Source organism: Mesocricetus auratus, unplaced genomic scaffold (assembly GCF_017639785.1).
Source record: "Mesocricetus auratus isolate SY011 unplaced genomic scaffold, BCM_Maur_2.0 Super-Scaffold_100008, whole genome shotgun sequence".
Lineage (NCBI taxonomy): Eukaryota > Metazoa > Chordata > Mammalia > Rodentia > Cricetidae > Mesocricetus > Mesocricetus auratus.
In genome coordinates this window covers 17,112,390-17,140,208 of record NW_024429192.1, presented here as the reverse complement: position 1 = coordinate 17,140,208, position 27,819 = coordinate 17,112,390, and the positions used below count along the sequence as shown (strand labels likewise).

Genomic DNA, 27,819 nt, shown 5'->3' with positions numbered 1-27,819 from the left:
TTCCCCGAATAAACCTCGTGTGCTTGCATCAAGAACGGTCTCTCTTGAATTATTGGGGCGTTGGCTTATCCCCAGACTTGAGTGAGGGTCTCCCCACTCTGGGGGTCTTTCACTACATAGCCAAAGGATGACTTGAATTCCTGATCCTTCTGCCTCCCAAAATGTGCTAGGCTATAGGCATGGAATGTTGGATTTTTTGACACTTCCAAAGGCAATTAACATTTTCCCAACACATTCAGTGTTTCAATTCTCAGACATTACCATGTAATCTACTTCTGACCTTTCAAATGAAATGTCTTTGTTTCCCAGTTTTACATTATTTCCATTGAAACATAAAAATGACTTTAAAAATCATCCACAAGTGGACAGTGATGACCCAGAGAATAAAGGGTAGAAGGAAAAAGGACGCCAAGAAGTTGTCCTCTGACCTTGCACCATGGCCAGTGGGATGTGTCCTCTGGAAGAGCAGCAAGTGCTCTTAACCACAAGTCATTTCATCAGTCCTAATAGAAATTAAGCCATGAAGGCTAAAGGCTAATTTAATATTGATTCATTCTTTACTAACCACAGTGATCTTGAATACTACACTTTCCTAGTTTTAAACATGCTTTAAAAAGCCAGTTGAAATATGCTCGTGCTTTATTCATTTTTACAAATTTTTACCTTATGTATATGGATATTTTACTTGCTTGTATGTTTGTGCAACACACACACACAAAGTGTGTCTGGTGCCCTTGGAGGCCAAAACAGGGCACTGGAAAACCAATTGGACTGGAGTTAGTTATAAGCAGTTGAACCTTGTTCTCCAGAAGAACAGCCAGTGCTCTTAACCTAAGCCATCTCTCCAGCCCCCTAAACTTTTATTCTTACTAGATCAACTTGAATAAAAAATTCAAATTGTTCACAAACAGCTAACTTGATAAGCAGAGTTAGATTGAACAAAACATTCAATGTAGGTCAACTATTTGATTTAAAAAAGGAGTAGGAAGGATGAAGGAAGAGGAGGAGGAGGATTACTACTACTGAGCTTGATCTCTGGGACTGGTGGCTGGGTGTACCCCTGCCCCCAACACACACACATACAGTAAATAAATTAATGTAACAAAAAATTACTTGGCACTATCAGATAGATAACAAAATATGTTTTATTTTTGTAAAGTTAAAAATAGTAGACAAGCTTATCTAGTTACAGTTTCAAAGCAGAATACAAATATATAAATTATTGCATGTAACAACCCAGATGACTAAATAAATGTTTTTGAAACAAGCTTAGTTTTAACCACAGCAGTTTCATTTCCATTTTCTAAATGTCAGCACAATAGTTTAAAATAAACTTCTAACAGCAGAGATTAAGTTCAATGACTACAGCATATGCTAGTCAGGTTTAAAGCAACCTCTCTCTCTCTCTCTCTCTCTCTCTCTCTCTCTCTCTCTCTCTCTCTCTACACACACACACACACACACACACACACACAATCACTACTAAATACTCTTTAAACCACCTCTTTTGGAAGCAGTAGGATGGGGAAAAGTAAAACACCACCATAACACCAAAACAAAACCAACTACCCTCCCGAAGCAAATGTAGCTGGTGCACTTTGAATAAATACATCTCTATGACACTTTTGCTTCACGTTGGTAAACTTGAAATTCCAGAAAAATTACCAAGTAATTATAACAGAGACTCCTTCTAACTAAAAATAATGGTGAAGGTAAGGTATGATTTATAAACCAAGCGTTAAAAACCCTGACGTTCCAGACCCACATGATCCCATTCACATCAAGGCAGATGCAGCCTGAGGTTGCGGAGGTGAGGGCTGATGCAGGTGAATGACATGAAATGCAAGGCCAAGTCACGTTCTTCTCAGCCCAGTGTGAACTCCCTTTTCCTCACAGAGTCCTATTATTCCAGCCCATAAACCCTCTGTGCCCATCACCACAAAGAGTAACGTGGCAAGGGCATTTATTCAGGGCTCTGTCCTTCAGTGATTTTTTTTTTAAACCGAATTTCCTCAAAAAAAAAAAAAATCTGGTCAAGGTAAAAATGGAATCAGCCCAAAATCAAATCAAGTCTCTGCTTTAAAGTGGTAATAGAGGGCAAGTTTTTATACTCATGAACTTTTAAAATAGTCACATATCTTGCTTTAGCATGGACCAATAGTAACATTTGTCAGTAAATGAACTGGCAAAAAGGTAAAAAAAGAAAGTTAAAGTAACAATATAGTCTACCTTTAAAGTATTTCATGTACATGTAATTACTTTTCATGGTCACAAATCTGAATCCTTTAAAAAGCTACATAAACCTTTAAGATTCCTACTTAAGTTTGAGCACACCTGTTTCGTGCTACATACAATGTTAACAAGGAAAGCAGGTTTCTCCTGAAAAGAAAGAAAATAAAACTCAAAGTGGTAAACATTAATACAAATGGATCAGAATAATTAGTCTAAAAATTAACAGAAACCTAACAGGTCTCCGAAGTGTAAACACCAAGATAAGCATTATACAGACAATCGAAAAAGGTAAAAGCCATTTTCAATAGCAGATATGATACAATACAAAACCAAGGAATCATACACTACCTACCACATAGCAACAGAATATATTTCTGAAATCCCTTGCCAACATGAACACATTTTGAGAAATAATCCTCAAGTGTTTATAAAAATGGGCACTTTATGGTGAAATGAACATATAGCTTAGAAACCAATACTGTATCCAAGAATCCCACTATGAGACAAAGCGACTGCTTGGGCTTACCACCACGGTGTCTCAACTGAATGCCTTTTCCACCTAAGTAATTCAGAAACTAATACTAGAGTCAAAGGATAAGTCTATAATCTAAAGAGAAATGTTACAAGGTGGGACAATGGCAGTGTATGTTGAACCTTGGCATTCAGAAGGCTAAAGCAGTAAGAGTGATGGTAAGCTTGAGGCCAGCCTGGACAACATAATAAAACCCAAACCAAACCCTGTGTATTTACTAAGGTAACGGGAATTAAACCCAGGGCCTGATGTACATCAGGCACATAAAAACACCAGTCTTTAAAGACAAAAGGCTAAAATCACATTTGACTTCTGATTTTAAAACTCTTTATCTTGTTTAACTATGAAATCTACTATGACAAAGTTTTACCTCACTCCTCACTCCCAGAAGCTCTGAAACATAAGGCTTCACTATTACTCTGTCTCCTGTTATTTTTAAACAGTGAAATCATGTGAGTTTCTTCTGAACTTTCTCAAAACATACTGACAACTATTTAGAAAGAACCAAATATAGAAACCATTGTGATAGATCATAGCTCCCTAAATTGTAACTCGACTCCGTTCTCAACTTTATTTATGCTTATACAATAATTGCATATTCAATCAGGAAAGCATGTGAAGCGAGGTGTAGGATGTATACCTGAATCACAGCACTGTATCTCTTCCTGAGTCAGGAGAAATGCCACCAACACCAGGCCAGCCTGGCCTACTTAGAAAATTCTAGGCCAGCCAAAGCTACGTAGCATGACCCTGTCTCAAAACAAACAAACAACCAGCAACAACACAACCAACTACAAGTAACTGGTAGGTAAACAATATGAAATACTATACTCCAACAAAATTCACAGGGATGAGTACTAGTGTCACTACCAGCACCAGATATAGACTCAGGAGCACCATTCTGTGACATTTCAGGTGAAATATCTGAATGAAATGAGTTGGTACGTGGGAAAATCTCAATCAGTCAAAACTCCTTTGTAAACTAAATGTTTGCCAGAAAACTCTCCAAAGAGTTCAGCAAACGTTTTCTTTGGATAACACTGGTATTTAGGACTGCACCATATGTCTCCTATGATGGAAACACTAAGTACTGCACACACCAAATACTAAGAATCCTAGCCTCCCATGACTGCCCTGACTGCCTTTACACCATCAAGACAGAAGCCCAAATGTGTGCAATATGCTGGCTGCTGATACTCTTAATGAGTTATGCCAAGCAGGAGAACAGTCAGACTTGAAAATGTAACCATAACAACGAAGCACTAAAATACTTCCTGGCATAATCAGGACACATCTTTCCTCGGCTTGTAAATGTAGATACTTCCATATTGCACACATTCACTGTAAAGCTTATCAAAACTAAGGCAATGCATTCATCTCCACTCTCCAGAGTTTAAATTCATTTTGGATGACTCAAAACACTGAAACAAAACAGTATAGTTTTCAAAAATTCCCTCCAGAAAGCTTCAAAGTTCAGTTTTATTCAGGAAGATGCAGAAACAATGGGGTACCAACTAAGGCACAGACCCAGGCCAATTTAGTACATCTTAGCATTAGGAAAAGGTGGCTTTGCTACAAGAAGTATTTCTTTTTGATTAGTCAAATAAAATACTATTTGTGTTTGACATTGAAGTCTGGCCCTTGCCCAGACAGACTGTCAACACCAAGGCAGAAGTCATCTTGATGCCTGCAGCTGCCAAGTTAATGGGCTGTCTTTCCTTAGAACTACCACACAAACGCATTCTAAGCACCAGCTAAAAACCACCTAGAGCCTGTCTTAATGTTGGATGGTCACAGCTTTTATTAGTTAAGAATCTAGAATCTAAGTAGCTTATAATATCTTTTTAAAAATAGGCTTATTTTATTGAGTGTTGACTTTTTTTTGTCCCACAACCTTCTCTCCCTTTAGATTTTAAAACTTTGAAAGGTTCTTTCCTTTTTTTTTGACTAATTTCAGTGATAATTGCTAGCATAATTTGGAATTTCATGAGAAGAGGCACACATAATTTTATCCCTCCCAAAAAAGAAAAAACAGGACAAGTACCGTCTGAGGACAGGAATTACACCGCTACAATGGACTCAGGGCTGAGAGATGATTTCACTCTACCCCAAAACAAACACAGCAGAGAAAGTCATGAGAGTTAAGAGAGAAAAGAGAAGTGGGCTTCTGCTTTTCCGGAGACTGACACACAAGAAGCAGGGTAGTATTTCCTTCCTAAGCTAATCCAGAGCTGCTTCCCTTAGAAAACAATAATGTGCTTTAGTTCCTTGGATATTTGCTTTAGAGCGTGATCAATCTCACTTTCAAATGCTACTGGTATTTAAGACAGCTCAGCTAGGTAGACTGCTCTCTCCAAATACTATCCAAACACATTTATCTTTGGAACGAAAGATAGCAGTTATAAAAACACTGTATCCCCAAAATGCAGTGATCTTCCTAAGGGGCAACATATTCACACATGAAAGTGCAAATACACATGGCCATTCACATACACATTTACAAAGACAATGAAAAATACCCAAAATAGCAATTTTATATATAAAATTTAATATTAAAATATTGCTCATAAATAAGGTGATATTATGAATTCTACTTCCTTCTCAAAAATTATCTCTGGTAGTTAAGATTTAGCATAAGACCTAATTAGGCTTCTATTGTTCTGACAGCTGAGTTACAATGGAAAATGTCCAATAAAAACAGACAGTAACAGTATATTTTAGTCACACATGGTAAAAGTTAGGGAGGGGCATTTAGTGATTATAAGAAAAAGTCCCCAAATGAAGCCAAATGATTAACCCTAGACTAGAGTGATTTCTTTATTAGATTAAGATAATAAATTATTATCTTTTGTTTTGCAAGTACAACAACCATAAAAATGGACCATAACTTTCTTCAAACATATTTGAGGTACACATGCTTGGCAGACTACCAGAGGGTAAAGCACAGACGCTACGTTCAGCTAGTTCAGTTGTTTATGGGCAGATGTGACCTCGGTCCTGCCCGCCCCACCTGCAGGCATGGTAACTTGGAACAGTTCTTGAGAAGCTGCTCGATAGCAACATGGCGGACATGGAGCTCAGACGCCAAAGAGTCTTTCTCTTGCACTTGCTGCGTTAACTCTTCAAAAACTTCTGTTGAGGATTTAAAAGGTAGTTTCAGTTTTAGTGCATGGAATGCGTTTAACCCTAAGACTTCTATTTTAAGGAAATACAGGTAGGATGCATTGGGTAAATTTAAGAAGAAACTAATTGATGCCAAGGAAAACAGAGGTTTTCTCCTAAGCTTATCAGTGCTAATTGATCATCCTGTTACATTTCTTATAGATACTGAGATGCCATCTCTTCTCCATCAAGGGCAAGCTGAGAAAGACTGTCGTATACAGAGCAGAAATAGCGGCCACCACCTGAGCCACTTCTCCGTTATAACCTACTAATAGGTTCAATCAGTATGTAATGACTTATCAGATAAATACTCAGGCCCAGAAACTCCAAGATGCTTGGAACAGGTTACGTGGGTTTCCCAAATCTTTGCTCCGACAATCATGTGTGTATGTGTGTGCTTCAGCTAAGTCATCTACAGCTTCTACATGAATTTCCTTTCACGGGTAAGTTCACATGGCAAACAGCTCACAGGGACACCGAGAGAGTTAAATGAAGCCCTACTTGTAAAGAACAGTAAGTATTTAAGGAACGTAAACTGGGATAACTAGTGCTATTTTATTGTTTTCAGAGGCTTGTGTGCTACAAGTTTTGCAGTTAAGTCTGCTACTGACTGAATGAATAATCTCTGTAAGCAACTTTCAACGAATTGCCTCACTTAAATGACAATGGCTGGAAGAAAAGACAATGGGGATGTGACTACTGTAGGTGTTGATGTCTATGATGATACTAAAGAATTATTAGTGTTTTGCTTTTTTTTAAATAGCTGATAACGAGTATGTAACTGCTTGTTTTATAAACAAAACATATTTATTGTCAGGGATCTCAAAGTAATCCACGCAGGTGGTTTTGGTGGTGAAAAAGGAATGGAAACAATTGGGAAGGAAAAGTCAGCTATGTTTTAGTTACAGTTGAAGCTGATGACAACAGGCAGTGGCCACTATTTTCATGTGTTTCATACGTTTCTAGTTTCTATAGATAACCAGGGCTAATAATACTGTCCTAAGGAACTATCGGGACACATAACCCGAGTGCGTGACCCACAATGAAGTCACTGATGGCTGCCGTCTCCATTCTGCTTAAGATTATTTTTCCTTAAGGTCCTAATGAAACTATCCCTTACTGTTGCCTCAGAAACCTCAACAGGTCTGAAAATCTTCATTTCCAAATTTAAATACTGCAGAAACTAGCAATGCTCAACTATAGGGAATATGTTGTAGCAGCATTTTTCACACAGAAGAAAAAGCATTGAGACTGATTCTTTACCCTGGATTTGCTGTTGGAGCTTTGTATTCAGTTGTTCTACTTCACCAAGAGTCATTGAATTCACTGAAACATGAAAAGACATTCATTGTTACCACAGACAACCTAGGAAAGGGCTGGTTCTTACGGTACACCAAATTCTAACCATGAAACCCTCGTAAGAAACACACTTTATATACCACTACCAGTAACCTCCATCATCCACAGGAAGTAAGAGTTTCAAATAAGTCAAAAGAAGCGTAGTCAGACTGCTGGACTCTGATAGCTCCTCTGTCACTGTCCATTTACACGACTTTGAGGAAGCTTTGGATAAGGCATGACCCGGGGTTAAAATATTGTGAATGTCTAATTTAAATAATGTCATATTTGAAATAATGTGAGATGTCTAGTAAAACAACCTTTACAAGAAGAATCAAGAACTGGTCTAAAGACATAGTCAAGGTCCCTTTGGAGCTAAAATATTTTAAGTCAATTAAAATCACCCCAGTGAAATTTTGTAGAAAAGATACAGAAAAAAGATGTCACTTAAAATTCTAAAATCAATGTTCATATTACCTTCTACCCTTTAGTAAATTGCCAGATGTTTGTTTTTAAGTTGACCTCGTAACCAATTAGTCTTATAAGAGGTTAGCAACATGACGATGTATACTGGCCAATAGCTCCAGTTAGACAAACAGTAGCAACCCCGAACTTTCAATTCACTGTGGTAATTCCATTCTATTTGGTCATTAGAAGTGACAAAATGAATGATGGTGCCAGTGAAATTCAGTATGTAATACATACTCAAGAACCTTCCAGAAGTTTTTTCTTTTTCTTTTCCCATTTGACCTTTTTTATTTAAATTAGAAACAATCTTATTTTACATATCAATTTTAGAGAAGTTTTAAGCCATCTCAATTTTGCTGAGGTGAATCTGTCACTAAAATATTATATTCACAAAAAGTCTATAAATTTGCATTAAAAACAAACACACACACACAGAGAGAGAGAGAGAGAGAGAGAGAGAGAGAGAGAGAGAGAGAGAGAGAGAGAGAGATCTAGCCAACTGAAACCAACTACTAACCAACCCCCCCCAAAAGGAACAAGCTCCAGTCTCCACCTCCTTCCTTCCCACACTACTTACGCTCCTCTCTGCTGTAACGCGGATTTTGGGTCTGGACATCCTCTGGACCAGAGCTCGTCTCTTCTTTTTTCTGTGCCTGATTGTGGTTGTGAGGCCACAGTGCATCCGAGTCTTGCAATATAGCAAGCCCAAAGTCTGTATTTTCCCTCTGCTCCAAAATTCTTTGTTTATAGCTTGAGAGTCCCCCCGTGTCCCCAGCCATCCCTTTCACAGAGTACTTTGGCACTTGAGAGTCAAACTGAGGAAGTAACTTCTTATCTGGCTTATGCCGGAAATTAAACAGGTGATGTCGGGTATTTTTGGAACACTCAGAATCCAAATCCATATCCTTATTTTGCGCATACTGTACAATCCAGTTTATCTTCTTAGTCAGGAGGGTTTTAACTCCTTCGTACGTACTTTTAGAAAGCTTGGATCGAGAACAATCCTGGTTTGCAATTAAATGATATTTTTCAAAGCAGTCTTTATGGCCCCGCAATGATCTGGTATGTAAAAGATTAGACTTTGGTACTCCTAAAGCACAAAGAAGACAGGATGAAAACCCAGAAAATATTAAGTTTCTTAATAAAACATCGCTTTAAGTACAAACGAATTGTAGTGAAAGAACTCATTTGCAAATTAGAGGAAAAGATTAATGAGTATTGACACCGATAACACAAAATGTAGCCTAATCGCATTATACTCAAAATATTTTTATTCACCACTGTGTGGGTTCACTTGCACGTGTATGTGTGCTCATACAGGCTGTTGTATGTGTGGAAGCCCAAGGTCACCAAAGTGTGTCTCTCCTGGGTGCTGTCACCTCTACTTCTTGAGGCAGGATCCTTACTGAACTTGAACCTCAGTGGTCTGGCCAATGAACCTCTGTGCCCATCTCTCTGCCTAGTTGGCCTGCATTCTAGGGACCAGAGGCAGGTCTCATGCTAACACAGCAGGGGCTTTACTTGACAGAGCCATAGCTCCAGCTCAACAGGAATATTTTTATGACTAGCAAAGACCTTCGAAAACCATGAGTCTTTGAGTCTCAGTCTACTGGCGCAGTACATACAGTATAACTCTGCATACTGTAGTCAGGTGTAGTTCCCAGCAATCCCTAATCTTCATGAACTTACAATGTTCGATTAAAAAGTGCTCAAGGGTTGAGGGAGGCCTCAGTGCACAGACTTGCTGTGCAAGTGTGAGGGCCAGAGTTTGGATTCTCAGAGCACACAGTGAGCTCTGGCCTTAATAAATGGAGTGATCCCAGGAGACACCCAACATCAACCTCAGGCTTCCACACGATGCACACATGAATCTGCACATGTGCACCCATACAAATGAACACGATTACATACATTAAACCCATTTACCCCAGAAAGGTATTCTGCCAACAAAACATACATTAATCATATTCTTTAAGAAAATTGTTTTTAAAAAGGATATTATCAAATCCAGACTCATTCACTCTTCTTCAATTCCTCCCCTATTCTTACCCAGCCACAGGCCTACGATTTACCCTGCCACTGGTTCTTGGTCTAGTATATCAATTTTGGTACCAGAAAAGAGTTTTGTCTGACCGAATTGGCCTTACATCAAACCAGAAACGACTGGTTACTCCTGTAACATTGTTGCCACTACTGACCAGTGCGCATGTCTTGCCAGGCCGGTCGTTATTCCCAGCCCGACAAGACTATGTTTTTCCTCTGGTAGCATACACAGTACCTTGCAGCACTATGACGACAGCCAGTAGGGATGAAATATACAGGTTGGGGGCAGACTGATATTGCCATCTTTAGCACAGGATCGTACCACCAAGTTTTAGAGGGTAACCAAGAGCAATGGGAATATCTGTAATGTCCGAGGGTTTATGGGACTTCATTAACTAGTTATGTTCTTACTTGGAAGATACATACCAGAATCAGAATACATAAATAAATATATTATATATATATAAACACAAAAGCCTTACAAATGCAATCAACTGTTTCAATTTACTTTGTAAGAAAACCAGAATGTCTACACCTTTCCCAGCTTAATTTTGCACCTATTAACAGTTATCAAGGTAATTTTATCTAGAAGAAATGAATTACACACAATTATTACTCATACAGCACATTAGCTGGTATAAATTCAACTCATAAGTATTCATGACATACAAAAAAAAATAGAAATATTTTGACTATCCTTTTATAGCTCCCAGTTTTCTTAGTGGAACTTTTAGGATACATTTTCAAATTCAAAATGTTTTTCAAAATAGTCATACATTTTTTATAATTCAAGGCATATTATTAAAGTCAAACAGTCTTCCATACTGAAGGTAAATCAGGCATGTAGAGTTTTAAATTACTTGTCTCCCAGAATGACTCAGTCTAAATATGTGTGAAAATGGACTAAGGAAAGCCAGTGAGATGCTAGGTTAAAAAATAAACAAACAAAACTAAAAATCACATTTCAAGGGACATGGAAAGTTACATTCCTTATTCCCTGTTACCTTTAAAAGCTCAAACTGCAATTTTATTAGAAATTGAAAGTCTGATAAATAGCAAGATAATGTAAAATTTGTGTTTCAGTGGCATAAAGAGAGAGATAAAAATGCCATGCTAACTAACATCCACCGGGACTTGGTCAGCTTGCCCCAAATCTCATCCTGGGTGGCCTATGAGCTCTGCACCCTGCGTGCATGCTTGGTGTAACCTACAGCTTTCGCTCTTCCATGATCCAGAGGCTCCCACCATGTCGGAGTGAGACTCCTCTGCTTCCACTCTCAACATTTAAATCCCAGTCTCTCCGTGAGTGTGGGAACCGCCAACCAGTCTAGGAAGAGAGTGGAGCAGTGCTCCTCAGAGTCCTCCTGCCCCATGCCCAGATGTTCGCTACTCTTCTTAAAGCTCTCTTCCTCCCTTCTTTTCCTCCTCCTCCCCCTCCCCCTCCTCTTTCCTCATTCATAAAAACCTTAAACCCCACTTCACCCACTGCAAACCCGGGCCATTACCCACATCTTCTCTCTAGTTCTCACTTCCTCTAAGACGTCTTCTCTAACCTACACACCTAGGTTAGTTATTACACGGGGATTTTGCAAAGGCCTCTTCACTGGCTTTTGTTTCTTGCCAGGTAAGTTCTGTGTAGAAAGGGGTCATTATCTAGCTTACTCATCGGCAACCCCTGGTCCCAGTGTCTGCCTTGCAATAAGAAGTGGTTAATTACACCAGGGAAAGTTAAAAGGATATTTAAAAAGCAGCAGCATCAACACTAGCAATACAAACCTTATTTTACCAGCTGCAGGTCTTACTTAAAGGGTAGTAGGCAGTTTGGGCAGCTTACTCAGGACAATTAAGGGCACCTGTCAGTGAAGTCATTCCTACACTTTAGAGGATGACTGAGAAGTGGTAAGCGGCATTAATACATAAATAGATTCCTGTGGTATCGGTCTGCCAAGAAAATCATGAAGTTTACTTCATTGGGTATTTTAAACTGCAACTCACGTAAGCATACAAGGGCTGATTCATATAAACTCCTGCTTATCCAGTGAGATCCGAACTTTTAATATTTTTGGTTAGATTATAATAAAATTTTTACCTCGCTCGCTAAATTTTAAAATTCAATTTGAAAATATCTGTAAACATACTTTAACTATCCCATGCAAGATCAAACAAAGAATTAAAACGATAATACCATGACTACTTCATAGATACTTAATTTTTCATATAGAAAAAATGTGTCTCAATTTATAATAGCAGTATACCTGTCATCTTACATAAACTCTTAAGTGGTTATATGTTTTTCTAATTTACCATTTCATGTTAACACTGGAGACGTGACCACTTCCATTATCAGAGACCTCAGGACAGAAGTTAACACGGGAGAAGTGACCACTTCTATTATCGGAGACCTCAGGACAGAAGTTGTCAAGGACAAAAGCTGAGGCATGACACTGAGAGGTCAGAGCAGGCCACTGGCGAAGGTGGAGACCCGGGATACTGGAGATGCCAGGACTGTTGGGCATCTACTAAGGACAGCATCAGCAGCAGGCGTGGACTGGAGCTGTCGTCCTGAGTCTGCGAGGTAAGCGTGTGGGATACGGATGGCCGAGTCAGAGAAGGGAGCTGCCACAGCCCTTTGGGGCCAAGCTCCCAAGTGAGTCCCAGATTTCAGGCACTGAGCTACCAGATTTTAGAATTACATCGCTGGACTTCGGTTTTACTTACGTATGATTATTTTTTATGCCCTGGTTCTTTCCTCTTAAAGTAACAAAGTATTTAACTTACTTTGGATTTTCCAGGAGCCCAAACTTTAGAGACTGTAATTTTAAAGAGAAACTGAGCTTCTAAGTGATAGAATTTTCTAAAGACTGTGGGACTTTTTAAGGCTGTACTGTATTTTATACCGAGTATTACCAATAAGACCTTAGGGACAAATATGAAAGGAAAGGTTATGGTTTAAAGTGGTGTGTCAAAGGTGACAAGGGATGGATTGTCATCCATCCATTCAGCTGTCAACCTGACACAGCTGACAAAGTGTTTTTTATCACAGCAATAGAAAGCAAACCAGAATAAGTAATTTTCACCTAAACCTTCCTTCTATGTCTTAAAAACTCTTCTGATTACCCATCTGGCAGGCTGTCCTCACAATTACATTCTTTAATTCTCTCTTTAAAATGAAATTGCCTATCAAAGATCCCTGAGGGGCAAAAACTACTGAAACACGATTATTTACGTTACTCTTAAAAATGCCACTGTTACTCCTAAAAGTGAGGCTATTTCTGGGCTCTTATTTAACCTGCTTACTGTGGGACTAAAATGACAGGGTTTCTATGTATTGTTTTGGAGGCTGTCCTGGAACTCGCTCTGTAGACCAGGCTAGCCTCGAACTCAGAGAGATCTACCTGCCTCTGCCTCTCGAGTGCTGGGATTAAAGGCGTGAGCCACCAATGCCCGGCTAAACACTTCATTCTAAAAAAGAGGAAACTCCAAAAGTCATGTTTTTTAAGTTCTGGATGCCAAAACTCTTACAGAGTTGTACTTCTCATCCTATCCATCCTAGCCTCTTTAACTAGTAGTGAAATCAACTAAACAATGCTTTTCTTGGAGATTTACTAGCTGGTCTTGTGAAGAAACATGGTCATGCACACTGTCCCCACTGATAACAAACATGGTCCTGTACACTGTCCCCACTGATGATAAACATGGTCCTGTACACTGTGCCCACTGATGACAAACATGGTCCTGTATACTGTGCCCACTGAGGACAAACATGGTCTCACACACTGTCCCCACTGATGACAAACATGGTCCTGTATACTGTGCCCACTGAGGACAAACATGGTCTCACACACTGTCCCCACTGATGACAAACATGGTCCTGTACACTGTGCCCACTGAGGACAAACATGGTCCTGTACACTGTCCCCACTGAGGACAAACATGGTCCTGTACACTGTCCCCACTGATGACAAACATGGTCTCACACACTGTCCCCACTGATGACAAACATGGTCCTGTACACTGTGCCCACTGAGGACAAACATGGTCTCACACACTGTCCCCACTGAGGACAAACATGGTCCTGTACACTGTCCCCACTGAGGACAAACATGGTCTCACACACTGTCCCCACTGATGACAAACATGGTCATGCACACTGTCCCCACTGATGACAAACATGGTCTCACACACTGTCCCCACTGATGACAAACATGGTCCTGTACACTGTCCCCACTGAGGACAAACATGGTCCTGTACACTGTCCCCACTGAGGACAAACATGGTCTCACACACTGTCCCCACTGATGACAAACATAGTCCTGTACACTGTCCCCACTGATGACAAACACGGTCATGCACACTGTCCCCACTGAGGACAAACATGGTCTCACACACTGTCCCCACTGATGCCGCAGTTTGACTTTATGCGTTCCTCAATCACATTACCTGACAACCTGGTGAACATTCATTGATCAACTAGACCCTGTTCTGATCTTGTGGGTTTTTCCTACTGGCAGGACAGGTGTCTTTATTTATTTATTTATTTATTTATTTATTTATTTATTTATTTATTTATTTATAAAAATCAAGCAAGAGAGTTTAGTTATGGCTTAGATAATCTTCTAAGGATTTACAGTGTTTTCTTTTGATGAATATACCTTGGTTGCTAAGCTGGTAGAAATACTCACATATGTTAAGTAATGTCATGTTTGCTTACATTATAAATTGTTTTCATTATAAAAATGATTGAGCATGGTTCCATTAGAGAAGATTAAAATGAATAGAAGTTTATTACTTGAGGAGCAGATAACCAGTGTTGATAAACAGAACATAAAAGAAGCCATGTCGGCAGTAGGGGTGGCACTGAGTGGGTCCATAATTCACAAATTTTGTTAGGGGGGGAGAACAAAACATTGCATTCATATACAACTACTGATTTCTTGGTTGCTATTAAATCAACTCTCTGAGCCACTGGCTTATATAGAGGGGGAGCAACTCTCATGAGAACAGAGAAAGTGTTCGTTCTTCAAATCAAAACCCTCCATACCAGTGCCTGAGTGCATTCACACTATGTGTGACATCAAAGGCTCTGGAGCAGGTCAGGTCAGCTCAATGTGTGTTACCGTTCATCTGGATTGACTGGTTAGATCAATGCTGTCACACACCCTCTCTAACTACATCACTATGCATTTGTTTAGCAAGCATAAGGCAAGCTATGGTTCAAAAGGATACTCCCCTTTTATTGTTGCCAAGCAGCCGTGAGTGGAAGGATGCTCAGGTTGTGTATCCTGCCATGGTTAGACATGAAACTAAAGTTCTACACTCCCCAGGATAGGTTCCTCCTTGTTCCCTGTGCCTTCAGGGATACTGTAGTAAAGGAGAAACCTATTCTTGTACCTCTCCCATGTTTAGCTAACTCAAGTGACACTTAAAAGATCAAATCAAGTTTGTCATGTTGCAGGTCCTGACATAGCATTTGAAAGCAAGGTAAATGGGTATTTCTGCATTGGGTAGCAGATGGAATTATTGGCTATCACGTTAGCCAGCACAGCAATGGGGTCAGTGACGTTCCCATAGTTGGGACTTGCGGACTTGAGAAAGACATACAACAGGTGGTCTTACAAGGCAGCATATTTCTGCTCTGGGTTAGTTACGCCAGGCTGAAGATTTTATGTGTTAAGAGGATTAAGCAGGTAATCAAATTGGCTTACTTCAATCAACAAATTATAAGGCAACACTTTAGTAAGCTAAGAGTTCAGAGAAGTTATGTCAAAATAGAAACCCCACCATCAAATAACAGAGATGTCACGGTACATGAATGTATCGACAGTGTGTATAAATTACAAATGATTTCAAAAACAAAGCAAACAAGAATATCCCTCTCCTGGCATGTTCTACTTTCTCATTCGAACAGTTGGAAAGTTGGGAAAATAAATACACCTACATAACACCTGTTTATTACTAAAAGAGTATTAAGCCCCCCCCAGTCTACTTTCTAATTTGTATGCCTGATCTTTTAACCAGGGAGCGGTCTATGATGATGTATATGCTCTGTCTAAGCTATTAAATACTGCAGACACCAGTCACATTGATATTTAATATCAGAAATGAGGTTAGTGTGACCCAGGAACTCAACTTCGAATTTGGTTTCATTTTAATTCATTAGAATGTAACCACATCGGGCAGGCTACTGACTAGGACAGGGCAGCTCGGCCACAGACAACTGATTAAGAGGATTAGAACGAGGGCATGCATGGCTGGATGCCCCAGCTGTCTTTTCCGGAGCCTCACATAATGGAGGACACTAAGTTTGTAACTACACAGAATAGAAAGACTAGGTCTGTTTCCCAAGTACATGAAAATACACCAAATTCAGATCATTTAAATTGGCACACTTAGATAAAAATCACACCATGCAGGGTTTTCTCAAATAACCCCACACATTCAAGTGGTCCACTTTAGCTAAGTTTAACTCATTGTTCTAACATTTATTCTACATTTTGTATCAATGTTATCACAAAAAACTCAATTATGACACAACAGACTTGGCACTTTTAAATATCCATTTCCATGTGGCATACAGGCACACTAACTTTTAGCTTTCGATGGGAAAGCTAAAAGCATGAATGTTATCTGAAGACAGCCTGATAACAGCAGCAACCACATGAATGGGGACAAGCCAGCCAGACCCAGTAGTGGATCTAGAACTAAGAGTCTCAGTAATTGTCTCAACCGTTTTTTTTTTTTTGTTGTTGTTGTTGTTTTGTTTTTTTGTCTCCTCAATCACCATCTCCCCAGTTAAGGTTCAGACTGAGAAACTGGTTTTCTTACAGGTTAAGAGAGACGAAGAGACCCCAGACTACTTACTGGACACCTTGTTTGAACCACTGACCCTCAAGCTCCAGGTAGGTATTTTGTAAGTGTTTCATAAGATTCTTTAGTTATGCTGTCAAAAGGTAAAATTTTAACTTGTAGTTCAGACCAATATGAACCACTCAAATGTGGTATTTTAGCAGCAGACAATTTAGCTTCTCTTTATTTTGATCATAGTGCTATAAATATTTCTTTTTATAACAAATTTGCAATGGAGATGAAGGCAGGAACCTATTAATAATGTCGGAGCAGCAAACACCGACTTACATTTTATCTTAGGTGGGATAAACATCTTAAAGTAGTGTGGTTATCTGTCATGACTACATTCTCATAATTCTAGGGTAAAAATAACTTTGAGCTAACCAAACAGAAAACTAAGGGAAACTGACTCTTTGTACAACGAGACAAAAACAGTTTTTAAATGACAGAGTGCCTGGTATCAGTTTAGCAGTGTGGGGCGATATTAAAAGTAATGATAATCCTACCTTCAATGTACTGCTCTGCTAGTCCTTCTGTGATGGCTGAACACTTGACGGTAAATCAAACAGACTCCAACTGGTCTTTATGGAGTCACACAGGGAAAGGGAAAGGTTGCAGGACACAAACACACAAGCCAAGTTCCCACAGCCATAAAGCGGACACATGGCCCCCAAGGGAAGGGTGCAATAAAAAGGCCACTAGAACACTACCGACGTGCGCATCTTTCGTCCCCATTGGTGGGAAGCAGAGGCAAGAGCTACATAGTAGCAAAATCTTGTCCCAAACAAGAGAAAAGGGGGAACTGAAGGGAGGGAGTGGTGGCAGGTAGGGCGAGCAGGCTGCTCATTTGAAGGAATGTTTTCGTTTGTGTGAGGCAGGCTCTGAATCTGCACCTGAGCTGGTCTCAGATGCACTAAATCTTCCCGCCTCGACTATTGTATTCCAAAATCACTCTCATGAACCTCAGCCCAGCTGAGGAATTAAACTTCCTAAAGGATTTTAACAGGCACAGCCGTTTTGTGGAGATGCCCTCCTGCATAATTCAGCAAGGTGTGTAAGTCCTTACCACCTCCATATGTCATCTCCAACGGCAATACTTTTGGTCTGCAACACAGGGAGGACTTCAGTTATTTCATCCAGTCATTCCAAACTGACACGTGGGGTAGAATAATCTACCGTTAAGATTGGAGATGTCTAAAATTAGCTGCAAATATAGGCAATTTGAGGGGAGGGAGAGAAACAGAAGGTGATCTGCTAGACAGCTTCATGGACACCGTCACAAAGACCATGGTTGAGGCTGTAAGGACTTGGGCAAAACACACCAACATTGTTTCAGCGAACAAAACAAATACAGCACACCTCGAAGCAGCCTGAAGGACCCATCAGAGAAAACGAATACCTCTGTCACAGAGGGAATCTCTCTATCACAGGGAAGGTGCTCCTATTACAAAGAGAATGTCACTACCACAGAGGTCATTACAGAGGGTTGGATGTAAGATCAAACCAATGTAAATGTAAGAAAGGCAAAGAAACACCCTTTGCCCAGGGGCTGAATAGGTCTAACATCTCTGGTACCAGCGACCTGGATATGGGCCCTTTGGTGTCTTTTACTTACTTCTGGGCCTTCATTGTGTCACATACAATGACGATGAAGTTATTTCTGTTTGGCTAAGATGGGAGAAATCTACATGTTAGTGCTACAATTGCCAGAGTATACTGAAGTCAGTTCATAAGGAAAGGGTTTCCAATTTCCCCACTCATGTCTACGACATCTTTGCTACAGATTATCACTAAAGGAGAGGAAGGAAGCCTTAGTCATTTCCTGTTGCATATGTAGATGAGCATATGCTTCTAGACAAACTGAATAGTGCAGATGAGGAACTTGCCCGGTCTCACAGTAGTGGGGATTTCCACCTGGGGTATGTATCACTGTGTGGAGTTTGGGACCTCAAAGGTACAGAGAAGGAAGCCGTGCTCCTTGTCACCCAGCTCATCAACAGTCACTGTGCAGGGCCATTCTAACCATCGGGACAAAGAAACAGACCTACACTCCACGGCCAGGCATTGCTGAACATATGACAATAATGACAGTTGAGCTTGTTAACATATAGTCTGGCATAATGCATCAAGACGAAGAAGGGAAACTATATGAAGCTGTCTTGGAGGTGACAACTGGCAATCAGGACAGCAGTGTTGGCTTTGGTGTCCCGAGAAGGAAAGCCAAATAGAAAATGGAAGACCTGGCCTAGGCGCTCAATCCCAGAGCAGTGGCGGAGTGACGGCTCTCGGGTCTCTGCAAAGACACCCAGGGCACGGGGAGCACGCCACTGGTCTCTTCTGAACAGAGGCCGAGGGAAGCCAGGGAAGAGTCCCCGCTTAACATATACTAAATTACTTAGGTATAACTCATTCTAATCTAATAATAAATATCTAGGGCACTCTTCCTGGGGATTTGGATTAATTATGACATTTTATGGACTAAAATAAGTAAAAAGAAAATTGAAAATCCTTACAGCTTTCTGGCAAGACCACTTTAGGTATGGCTATATGTTAGTCTTCACAGTGCAACCCATTACCCACCAAACTCTCATCCAGTTCAGCCCCGAGGCTAGAATATTCATCTGGACACTAATGGAAACAGTTTGCCTCCACTATAGTGAAACCTTTAGTACTGGGGGAGCAAAAGGATTTGTGTGGCCCTTTTTATTAGTTGCCTACTCAATATATACTATACCCTTCTTTGTAAAACATCAATTTTATCTGGAGCAGCAACTCTTGACCATTCTGAACATAAGGGCGGGAAATTGGCCGGTGGAACTCAGGGAAAAGCTCCTTTTTCACACAGGTGGCAATGTTGACACAGTCCTTTCTCTTGTAACCTCAGTCCCCCTGGCTTGTGACACAAGCCTGAAGATGGAAACTACTTGTTACGGAAAATGAAACAGACATACCCCAAGGCTTGGGGCTTTCCGTTCCTGGAGTGGAGATACCAACTCCGGGGTTCCGACCTCAACTTCCTTTTGGGCATGTGCATGTCCATGTCAGAGCACACAGGTGCAAGGTAGCGTCGAGGGCAACCACTCTACCTGATTATAGAGACGGGGCCTTTCACTGAGTGTGGAACTAACTCATGGACCAGCTGGACTGGCTGATCAGTGAAACCCGGGATTCTCATGGCTCTGCTTCTCCAGCTCTAGGACTAAGGTGCATGCCACCAAACCTAGTTCTCACTCGAACAGCAGATAGGGTTCAACATTTCTCATGTTTATACAGCAAGCATTTTACTGACCGAGCCATCTTCCTGGCCCCCACTTTTGATACGACAAATGTACTACCCATTCCACTTTATTTCACTACTACATTTCAACGTCCTTTCCTGTTACAAGTAACCAAACCAAATCTCAACAAATAAGCCCTCACGACAAACATTTGTGGGTGACCCAAACTTCAAACTCCACCCAGACTTTTAAGTTACTGAGACTAGTAAGTTAAGGAGAAAAGTTTTAAGTCACGAAAATAGGCTACTAAAAGTAGGTCAGGCGTAAGAATCTGAGCCTAGCTCCTGCCACGTAGCGTTTGGTTAAGACAAACCTTTACCAGATGCCCAGTTTGCTTTCAGCTACTTTTCTTTGGAAACAGTCTATAATTTCGGCTCATGACCAGTGAAATCCACTTTCCATTTCCGTCTCTTATGCCTCGGGGTCTGCTACTAAAAAAAATCATTTCCAAAGCACTCCGTCCCTTCCGGTGCTAACAAGAGCAGTTGAGAGGAAGGAGCACTGCAAGTGCAGAAACAGCACTAGGATTTCCACTCAGGTTAACTAAGAGTGGCATCTTTATTTCCTTTTATCTTCTAAAGATTGACTGATTGATTTTGTGGGTATGGATTTTTGCATGCAAGTCTGTGTGTGTATCATATGTACCTGGTGACCACAGAAGATGACATCAGCTCTTTCACAAGTGGAATGACAGATGGCTGGCAGCCACCCTGTGGGTGCTGGGAACCCAAACCGCCCCCCCCCCCCGTGAGAGCAGCAAGCACTCTTGAGGGCTGAGCATCTCCCCACCATTTTTAGTTAATATGTAGTGTCGTCACCATGGGGTGGGAAGCGCGAGGAACCGGCTGATGATAGGCTGAGTTCGCTGCTTCCTCCTGGCCTCTACCAGTGGTCAGTCTGCTTGAGTGGAGAGATGCTGGCATTCAGAGCAGGGAGTGGAGAAAGAGGACCTTAAACAATAAACAGCCACTGCCGGCTCTCAAGCAGAAGCAAGGATTTAACACCAACTAGTGATGAACAAAGTTATGGTTTAAAACAAAGGATGGAGGGACAGGAAAGGTCGGCACTGGGCTCATCTGTACTTCACTAAGGCAAAACACAGGTTTTTCTTGCTGGGAAAGATTCAGGAGCTGAATTAACCTCCGTTCCCATGAAAGGACAAGAAATCAGGGAAGACAGACGACATACACTACACAGAAGCCAGACACATAACGCTCACCTATCAGCTAGCAAACTCCAGTTCTGGAGGGCCCCGTGGCCTTCAACAGCACTGAAACTGTCGGTGTAACAGGAACTGGTTTAGTTTTATCTAAGGGTTGTTCCCTACAGGAAGGAAAGCTTAAGTTACTTGACTGGGAAGCCAGAGAGTTCGGAGTAGCTACCGCCTCCCTGGATCATGTCCCAGGACTGGTACTGCCTTTGATATATTACAGTTTTTCCCATTCCATGCTCCTAACACTCTGGCTTCCGTTTAGGGAATGGTGGTGATTGGGTTATGAAGTAGGTTTAGAGAATTTACCACAATAAACTAGATGTCTATGAGTGTACTTGATTACTAACACTGTGTGTAAAATCTTGGGGCGCACAGCCGGGCATTGGTGGTGCACACCTTTAATCCCAGCACTAGGGAGGCAGAGGCAGGCGGATCTCTGTGAGTTGAGGCCAGTCTGGTCTACAGAGCGAGTTCTGGCCAGCCTCCAAAACAATACAGAGAAACCCTGTCTCAAAAAACCAAAACCAAAACAACAAAAAAAAAATCTTAGAGCACCTTAGACCAAAACTGGGCCACAGCCATCTGTGTATCTGTATCATCTGTGTCCTTATCTTACAAGGGCCCAAGCCATCTTAATGGTGAGTTCTAGGCATGAATAGTTAATGACTGAAGCCCTGAAACACATTTTTAGGTTTTTTGAGGAATAGGACTATGCCTTAGAAACATAAAATTACTTAGTACCCTCTTTCCTTTTAACTACTATGAAACCCCAGAAAAAAGACAACTCAGTGCCCTGCCTAGACTACAAAGCCCTTCCAATAAGATCAGACTGTCTTGTTGTCAATTCCCTTTCTTCCTTTGTCTTTGTTCTGGAAGCACATGCATGCACACAGTTTTTAAACAAGAGGCCCATTATTAGACTGGTGTTCAGTTGATGTAAACAATCCAAAGTATATAAAATGCCATTTTTATTTATGAATGTTGAACTAAAAACTAGTCCAACTGCCATGATCCTCAAGACACTTTCATTTTACTAGGGCTCTCAGTAGGAGGGAAAAAAAGCGAAATGCCCTAGAGGAAAGGTTTTTTTTTTTTTTTTAAAGAAATTAAGCAACAGCGATATTACCACACTGCAGAGAAAACTACACTGAGTTAGCAGAGGTGAACATCTTAGTAAAGTCCCTCTTGCATTCCAGTTGTGGAGAGAAAAACTAATAATTCCACTAACAAAGATGAAGACTATCACCTACACACTTTCTGATATGCAACTATCACTCTTCCTACTCATCTTTTTAAAAAATGTGTGTGTGTGTGTGTGTGTTTATGTGCATGCTACAACTCAAACATGGAGATCAGAGGACACACTGAAGAACTGGGTTCTTTCCTTCCACCAGGTGGACCCAGGAATTGAACTCAGACCCTCAGCCAGGCAGCAAGTCTTCTCCCATAGTAAACCATCTTGCCAGCCCTCCATTACTACTACTACTACTATTATTATTATTTAAAACCTGGACACTGATTTAAAGACTGACATTTGTGGAAATCTTACTCCATTTTTCTACAACAATAACAATACTAAACACGTTTGCAAAAGGTACCTCATCAGTGCAGTAAAAACTCAAATATATTTGGGAACAAGGAACTAACACTGCAGATAAACTGGGAAGAATTTTAACTCTAATACACAGAGAAGATGAAACAGTTCTAACCCAGATCGAGAACTGTTTCTGTTTCTGTCTTTTGGACTGAGACAATGAGTATTTCAAAAACAGGATACTGCCACACTCACCCATCAAGAGCTAAACCATTAGTTAAAAAGGTATATTCATTAGGGCTAGAAAAGCAATTATGACTATGAGTCTCTAATAAAATTTTATCATGGCATAGTCATTTACTTATCAGGAAGCACCAGTCAGGGAAAGCTAGCAGAACCAAAACCAATTAGGATTCAGCAGGAAAGATTTCTAGCATCCATTCTACAATTAACTACCTATTGACAGTAGATCAATGGAATTAAGGTCACATACAGGAGAACCAGATGGCCAAGCTTCAAAGCCCAGGACTATCAATTACTAGCTATGTGACTTCAAAGTGCATTGCTTCGGTCTCTCGGGTTCCATTCCATCACATTCAAAATGAGTAATAATAGCCGGCATCCCAGAGCTATTTTGAAGGAAGATAATCCAGTAAGACGCTTAGTACAATGCTTGGCACAGCTGTGATCCCAGCACACATTTGCCTGGCAGACAACAACAGCTTGCTGTCACCGCTACGGCAACCTGGAGCAGCCCACCAGCCAGACCTCAGTTTCTGCCACGGAAAACACAGAGGCGGCAGCTGACCATTTCTGATGCCTCTGCCCTTGTAAAATGTAAACTTGTAATCACCACATTTACTGAAGCCAAGGCAACAGGCATTCTACTTAGGCCACAGCTCTACGGTGCTCCACGACACACTATTTGGAAGCTACAGCATTCCAAGGAACAAGTCCTAACAGGAACGTCAAAGTCTATAATCACATCGTGTGTGTGTGTATGTGTGTGTGTTCACGTCACCTGTGCATGTTTACCAAAAAATATATAAATAAAAGATCATGAAAATCTCTAAATACACAGGCAATGACAAAATGAAATGCTATTTTCAAACTGAAACTTCAAACATCCAGATATTTGAAAATATCTAGTATAGTTTTCTCCACTGACACATTAAAACCTCAAAATTCAAATAGCAAGTTTTATGTTTTTGGGAATTTTCAGATTTCCTTTCCGTGAGATTCAGACATACCTGAAAAGATTCAGGGTTTCACTATGACTATGTGAGAAGTTAAGGTTAAATCCCACGTTTCCTGTAAACAAGTTACTGGTATCCAGGGCCCAGATAACTATGCACCAACCTAACCTTCAGCACAAGGTTTATTTTACTTTTTGAAGAGTTTCTTTTCCAACTTCGCACAGTAATACTACTATCAAGAAAAAATTTAAAGTCCTTTTGGTTTTTAAAAATGACTAAAAGTAATGGATTTTACTTCAAATTTTGGAAGCTTTCCACAAGATGGGAAAATAGTGACTAAGTTTGGGAAGAAAGGAATAAAATTACATCTGCCTGTGTAAACGGTCATGTTGATTCTTAATACAAGGGAGACACGTGTGCTAAAAAAAAATCTCATGTTGACCAGACAATACCTGCACTTCATTTCATCTTGGCGAAAATGAGGTTAACGATGTTTTAAGGACAAACATTTCCCTCAGTTTATAACTGTGTTTATAAACTCTGGCTTCATTTCCAGAAGACCAGCCGGATCATCACTTAACCCAATCTCCGGGCATCCAAGCAATTTCAGTTTTACCTTCAAACATTTGAGCCAAAGTTGTACAAAGTTCATGGCATGCAGTTAAAAACCACAGCGTCCTTACCCTCGAGGTTTAGCTCAAAACAAATGTGGCAGAAGGAGAGTGTTTCTTTGTCTGTTCCCAGTTTACAAACACTGCAAATGTTGTCATCGTTCAAGTCAATGTTTACAAACTGCTCCTCTTCGTTCATAGTGCCCCTGTGAGGAAGGAGAAAAAGCAAGTTACACCACGGCGAGAACTTGCTTAAGGCCTGCAGTACCCACAGAAAAACCATCAAGGTGGCGTTTGCAACAGCCCCGCCGGGCAAGCATCGCCATGCTTGGAGTACAGGATCCCACTTTCACCGTGAAAAGCACAGGGACGGGAAAAGGCTGTCCATAGGGGACACCCGCCCACCGGGGTCGCTCCCGCACAGACACTCGGTCTGTCAACCAACTTCAGGTCGGTCTGGGCGGCCAGGAGGAGCCGCTGGGACGCGGCTTTGCCAACTTCTCGGCGGGCGCCTGGAGGCGTTCCGCTAACTCGGTTACCCCGCTCCCGGCTCCGCCGCAGGAAGACGCACGTGGGGGGACGCGGACACCCGGGAAGGGATGGGTCACGTCGGAGGGCCAGGCAGCCACGGATCGGAGAGTCCCGGGGGCGCCACTCGAGGGTCGTGGGTGGCCGGTGCGGGGTGGGATCCGGGTCCCGAGGCACACAGTCCTCTCGTCCGTCCGTCCGTCCCGACACCGGCCCTGCGCGCCGAAGCGGCTCGGAGAGGAGCTTTACCGTCCGGCTCCGCGGGCCGCCGTCCGCGCGCCAAGATCCGCACTATTGTTTCCGCCGCCGCCGCAGCGCAGACGGCACAGCGCTCCGCCCCGCCCCGGCCGCCTGCGCCACCCCGAGCCGCCCACGGGGAGAGCGGCGGGGCCAGCGCACAGTCCCGGGGCCCCCACGTGCCCGCCCCGCCGCGAGGACGGCGACCGCCTCCCGCCACCCGCGCTGGCACAGCTCCCCTCCTCCCCCACCCCCGCTCGCACCCGGGTCCCCGGCAGCGCGCAGCGCGCGCCGCCCCTCCGCGGGGCGCGCATGGACCCGTCCGACCCGCCTCCCTCCAGCCCCTGCAAACTCCAGCCACGCGCGGCTTGCGGGAGCCTGCCCACGGGGAGCACGGGGATGGGGTGGGGTGGGGTGGGGTGGGGTGGGGGAGAAAGGCACACACACACCCGCGTGGGGAGTGGATGGCTTCCAAACCAGGAAGGTGGACCACTTGCTGTCCCTGAACTGTCTTACGTTGGTTGGCTTACCGAAAGAGATAGAAGTTGATAATTCAGGCATCGGGATTCAGGTATAACCCTAGAAACAAAGCTGCTTTTCTTTCAGATTGTCTGGATGAGGCGCCCCTCTCCGCAATATGGTACATCCCATGCGCATCCACGAGGACATTTCCCGAGGTCCCGCCTCTTGTTTTTGTGCCCGCCCTTCCTAAACTTTCTTTCTCTAGTTAATATGTAAATTCACTTCCATCATCTGCTTGGTTCTTTAAACCATCCCTAGAGCAAAAGTCTACGTGTCTCTTTCAGTTACGTTTCTATAAGAGTCTTTCTCAACAGCCCACAGAAGAGAAACAGGAAACTCAGCTCTCATTTTGCAGTTTAGCGGTGACTAAACTCTTATCGTAGTTCCTTAGAAACGAAAACTGGAGCTTGAACTCAAGGCTGCTAAAGTAAAACCACTAATCCACGTCTCAGAAAAGCATCTGTGCCCATGCTACCGAAGTGTAATTGATGACTCCGGGACACTGACTTACTGTGACATTGTTATAAATGTAGAATCTCCAGTCCTATCCCAAATTCCCTAAGTTAGTTCCTGCGGCTGAACAAGACCCCCAGCTCCGTGGGTTGGAGGTGCCTCAGCCCTTAAAATGTTTGTTTGTTATGGCAAGCCTGCCAACCCGAGTTTCATTCCTGGTGGAAGGAGGAAACTGTATCCACAAAGCTGTCCTATGAATCCACATTCACGTACTGTGACACATGTCATCCCCATAAAATTTGAGGTGTGCTAGTTGCTAAAATATCTTGAATCTGGATTCTACTCATCTATTCCATAAAAAATGATTTTTGTGTTTGTCTTTTGGTTTTTCTTTTCAAGCAGGATTTCTCCATAGCTTTGGAGCCTGTCCTACTGGAACTCACTCTTAGACCAAGTTGGCCTCATACTCAGAGATCAGCCTGCCTCTGCCTCTTGAATGCTGGAATTAAAGGTGTGTGCCACCACCACCTGGCCATAATAGTGATTTTCAAAACGTGTGTGTGTGTGTGTGTGTGTGTGTGTGTGTGTGTGTGTCATGTTCATACCTGGCCTGTGTGTGGAGGTCAGAGGACAGCTTCAGATGTCTGTCCTCGTTTTTGTTTTGTTTTGTTTTTATCTTGTTTGAGAAAGGGTCTTTGTTGTTCGTAGCTGTGTAGTCAAGGCTAGCTGTTCAATGGGTGTCTGGATCCCAAGTTACCATAGCTGTGCTGGGATTACAGACTACCTACTACCTCTGGCTTTATTTGGGTTCTGGGCATTTGAACTCTGGCCCTCACACTGGCATGGAAAACCCTTTACCATCTTAAATCCACATATAAGGGGGTCTGCTCAGGTGTAGGTACTGATTTAGGGAATTTAGGATAGGACCAGAAATTCTGCATTTGTAATAATGTCACATGAAGTCAGTGTTGCTGATTCATCTACTTCACTTAAGAAATACGCACACCTATTACTTTTTTCAGGCATTGATGAGTTACATCAAGTCTCTCTGACTGATCAGTTTTCAAGAACAGTGGATCCATCTTACCTATATGTTCCCTTGGGTGGAATTGATAGACGATACAGTGAACATAGGCTTATTTTGTGTCAGGGTGTATGTGGGTGTGGGGATCACATCCAGGAGAGTTACATAAGCTCTGTACCAGTAAGCTGCATCCTCATTCTGCTGTGTGTTTCACTTTCAAAGACAAATAACAAAACAGCTTTCCTAAGGCTTATGCCACTTTATATACTGAGGATTGTTAATATACCCTCAATGGATTGATACCTGTTATAGCCTAAGTCTAAGACGTGCTCTCCATGAGTGGTACTGTTTTAGGGACAGGAAAAACTTCTGTAGCTGGTAGAAATGGATTACTGGGAGTATACCTTTGAAAATCATTAGCCTGGTCTCTCAGGCTGGCTGCCCTCTGATTCCTGGTCCACCGGTATGTGAAACCCCACTGCCACTTAGCTTACACCAACTGCCAAGAGCGGCACTGCCTCCCCTGCTCCACGGGATAAACTGAAATATTTCTGAAGTCATGAGACCAAATAAACCTTTGCTGCCTTAAGTTGTTTCCTGTG

General features: G+C 41.9%; 1 protein-coding gene across 5 annotated transcripts; it reads right to left on the bottom strand.

The window, feature by feature from the left end:
* Positions 1 to 1,127: 1,127 nt before the first annotated feature.
* On the bottom strand, positions 1,128 to 25,899 carry CUNH21orf91 (chromosome unknown C21orf91 homolog). Of its 5 annotated transcripts, none has more exons than XM_040750564.1 (5): positions 25,749 to 25,899; positions 24,526 to 24,659; positions 8,310 to 8,822; positions 7,190 to 7,252; positions 1,128 to 5,896 (listed from the first exon to the last, which is right to left on the bottom strand). In XM_040750564.1, the coding sequence occupies exons 2-5, from the start codon at positions 24,650 to 24,652 to the stop codon at positions 5,730 to 5,732; spliced, it is 870 nt and encodes a 289-aa protein (XP_040606498.1). In that variant the 5' UTR covers positions 24,653 to 24,659; positions 25,749 to 25,899; the 3' UTR covers positions 1,128 to 5,729. The 5 variants fall into 5 exon arrangements, with proteins under 5 accessions (XP_040606498.1, XP_040606499.1, XP_040606497.1 ...); XM_040750565.1 differs by lacking the exon at positions 25,749 to 25,899 and adding an exon at positions 25,231 to 25,304; XM_040750563.1 differs by lacking the exon at positions 25,749 to 25,899 and adding an exon at positions 24,993 to 25,241.
* Positions 25,900 to 27,819: the final 1,920 nt, after the last annotated feature.